Source organism: Humulus lupulus, chromosome 2, assembly GCF_963169125.1.
Source record: "Humulus lupulus chromosome 2, drHumLupu1.1, whole genome shotgun sequence".
NCBI classification, from domain to species: Eukaryota; Viridiplantae; Streptophyta; class Magnoliopsida; order Rosales; family Cannabaceae; genus Humulus; species Humulus lupulus.
In genome coordinates, this window is record NC_084794.1 from 248,001,002 (window position 1) to 248,004,996 (window position 3,995).

At 35.5% G+C, this 3,995-nt stretch overlaps 1 protein-coding gene across 1 annotated transcript; it reads left to right on the forward strand.

Annotated features, from left to right (window-relative positions):
* The first annotated feature begins 259 nt into the window (after window positions 1–259).
* Window positions 260–902, forward strand: LOC133815342 (protein ALP1-like). The gene is made up of 2 exons (XM_062248195.1): window positions 260–500; window positions 580–902. Exons 1-2 carry the CDS (start codon window positions 260–262, stop codon window positions 900–902), a joined length of 564 nt encoding a protein of 187 aa, XP_062104179.1.
* Window positions 903–3,995: the final 3,093 nt, after the last annotated feature.

Genomic DNA, 3,995 nt, shown 5'->3' on the forward strand with positions numbered 1-3,995 from the left:
TAGTTACACACAACCAACAAGTTAGAACTGTGGCTGAAAGATATCAACATTCAAGAGAAACTGTTTGTCGTCAGTTTGGTAGAGTGCTAGATGCATTGTGTTCTTTAGGAAATGAAGTAATAAGACCTCTTGACTTTAACATTGTGCAAGCAGAAATTCAAAATAATTCAAAGTATTTCCCATGGTTTAAGGTAAATTTTATTTATTAATTTTAATAATATACCAGTTATAATTCATATCAATTTAATTGATGTTGGTAATGGTTTATCTAATTTGTGTTGGAGCAATTGATGGTACTCATGTAAGTGCAATTGCACCAACTCTAAAACAACTTGCATTTAGAGGAAGAAAAGTAGATGTATCACAAAATGTAATGGATGCATGCTCCTTTAATATGATGTTTACTTATGTCTACGCTGGATGGGAAGGAACAGCCAATGATTCCCGAGTGCTTCTTGATGCAATGAGAAAAGATGATAACTTCCCTATGCCACCACAAGGTATTAAAATAAACTAATTTCGATACATTATAATTTTCTTTCAAATGTTCTTATATATTAATAATTTCTTTTAATATAGGAAAATACTATGTTGTCGATTCTGGCTATCCAAATATGCCTGGGTTTCTAGCACCATATTGTGGTGAACGTTATCATTTGAGTCGTTTTAGAGGAAGAGGGAACCATCCTAGAGGTGCGATGGAGTTATTTAATTATAGACAATCATCATTGCGTAATGTGATTGAATGCTGTTTTAGACTTCTAAAAGCCAGGTTTCCAATTTTGAAGTCAATGCCACCATACTTGCTTGGAAAGCAACGTCGAATACCAATAGCATGTTGTGCTATCCACAACTGGATTAGAATGCATTCTATTAATGATGAAATGTTTGAACAAGATTAAGTTGATGCCAGAACTGTAGAAGATATTGAAGGAACTGAAAGCCAATCTAATACAACAACTGAAAACTAACAAGAAGGGGATGAAGCAGGAATTTCCGAGACACCATAGTTGAATTTCAGTCAAGCTTATATGGCCCAGATGGAAAATGTTAGAGATGACATTGCTCGACAAATGTGGCTTAGTTATAACAACAATACTTAAATAATTGAAAAATATATATATAACTTTAATTTAGAAGAAAACCAAAATTAGTGACAATGCAATATTATTATGAATGTAATCAATGCACTATTATTAAATTTTAATTTTGATTTATCAATATTATTAATTTTTACTTAATCAAGTCTATTTGAAAATTCAAAATTTAATATAATACAAACTATATATATAAAATTAAAATAATTTTCAGATTGAGCTGAACCAATCACATATTCTGTTTCTGTTATATTTTCAAATTTACTACCAATCACAGATTCAGTTTTTTAAAATTCAAAAACAATTTACAGACAGTGAACCAAACACATTTTCATAAACATGTTTTCAATAACTAAATTCAGATTTTTATTTCAGAATCACAATTTTAGAAAACTCAGTTTTCTAATCACGAACCAATCAGCTCCTAAAATTTCATTGATTTAAACTCATAAACGTGAGAAGAAAATCAACATAAACAAACCAAATCAATCAGAACATAAACCCAAATGCCCAGATCAGTTCAAATTCATAAGACCAGAAAATGAGATCTGAACTTTGCCAATACAACTGAAAAAATCAAAGCCAAGACCATATCTTACACGCCAGAAACCCACTGTCATTTACATATCTTGGTTGGTGTCATCGAGCTTCTCCTCATTCGCATAAACCTTTGTGTCTTTTCATGTCATCAAGCTTCTCCTTCGTTCGTTGGAGATTCGGCCAAAGTAGATGCAACGTGCGAGCTTTAACAGGAAATATGCATATCCACAGTGGTGACCCAGATCTGCCACCTCTAGCCTCCCTTTGTCCTCGGTCAGGGTTTAGTGGTGAACCCAGATCTGCCACTTCTGGCCTCCCTTCTATTTTTGGGTTCCACACCTATCTATTTCTGGGTTGCACGCCCATTAATTTGTAGTATTCTGGGGTTGAGAGAGAGAGAGAAAGAGGGTGATAAGGTGGTGAGTAGTGGTGGTTATGGAATGAGAAGTTTGAGACCATATATTTCAGTGAGGTTATGAGGAAGACGAAGAGCAACAGATCGATTCAAAAGGATAAACCCAAAAATTTGATTTAATATTTTGTTAAAAAACTTATGTATTTAATTATTTAATATAATTTTTTTAATATTGTATATTTTTAAAAAAGATTTTAAAATGATTTTTTTAGAAAAATTACATGTGTACGCCCTGATTTTCCCACGGGCTGATTAGCAAGCTGAGCTGCGGCCTAATCATGGTTATCTCGTGGACATCCCCAAAACCGGAGCTGCCATCATAAGATCGTACCTCCTTAGCTCGAGGTAACCCCAGGGTTCACCAAGATCGCCTGAGAACTGAATCCGGACTCTGAAGGCCGAAGGTCGAGTTAAGTATCTAGCTCGTAGTACGAGCTAGGGGTGGAGGCTGTGACCTTTTATAAAGTCAGCCACGCAAGGTAAACGTGCATATATCAGACATCACGTGTCTGATATATCCCTGACTTCTCGGACACGCAGCAGGAACGTGCGTATTCAGACACCCACGACTAGGTTGGGCCGTGCGGCCCATTATCTCCTTACCTATTGATTTGACCACACTTATGTGTCAGGTTTAGGAATTAATCATGAATGTGGCAGGGTTGATACGATAGGTAAGAAGGTCACGGGATGACCTTCTTACCAACTCCCAGGTGCCTTCTCCTATAAATATGGAGACCCTGGGAGTAAATAAGGGTTGGATTCTCTCTTGTAAGAAATACCCTGTAATCAAATATCCAGTAAATAGGAATAATATTGACTAGTGGAGTAGAAGGATTTTAACCTTTGAACCACTTAAAAAATGTGTCTTGGATCACCTTTTCATTTCTAAGATCATATATCTGTTTCGGTTCAACACTAGCACTAATCCCTTTCTCCTCTTTTCTTAATTTCCTATTGGCGAAGAACCGTGTCAACAACATGTAATTAAAATTTTGACATATCAGTAGCACGTGACCCAATAACATGTTGGCACTTAACAACCCAAACAAATATGTGAACAAAACACTAACAAAAGTATTATCACCGTCAAAATTTTATATTGGGGTCATATGTATAATATTTTCGAAAGAAAAAGGGGCTTTTCCATAAATATCTATAATGACCCAAATTTCCTAATAAGGCTTAGAGCCTTGATTATGGGATCATGATGGAAAATCTTAGAATTATGTGATATTTATGTGTATCATTATGTGATTATGTGAGTGACATCATAATATGACTTGATATGCATGTGTTAGGTGTATTAAATATGCATGTGAACCCATTTTTGATTAATTGAATGATTTTCTTATTTTGGCCATTTCGGGTATATTTGGCATATATGTGGCATGTGTGTGGTGCTTCATTATTATTTGGTTATGCTAGGGTTACTCAGCACGAGACAATCCTAGGAGGCAAGCTAGTGGGAAATTCACAACGGGATTCATACTTGACTCGGAGTGAGTCAAGGGACATTTTGGGTATTTAGTACATTATCAGGTTATTGGGTAATGGGAATAAATATTTGAGACTAGGGAGAAATTCTGGGAATTTTGACTATTTTACCCCGGGGGTGTTTTCGGGACCCCGAGCATTAGGATTTGCTTGAGGTTACTTAAACTTAAAGTAACCTGCTAGAATTATAAAAGAATGTTAGAATGTTCTCTCTCTCTCAAAGTTCCATTTTTGACACCAATCGCATTTTCGAAGGAAACTTACGTTTTAGGACCCGGATTCAAGCGAGGATTGAGGCATAGGGATTCTAGGGATGATTAGAAGCTTATTAGTTGGAGGATTTTGTGAGGAACACCATAATCAGAGGTAATTTAAGCTTTGAATTCTGAGTTTATTTGATGTTCTTGGTGTTCTTGAGTTTTACAAACTCGAGACTTGGATTATGA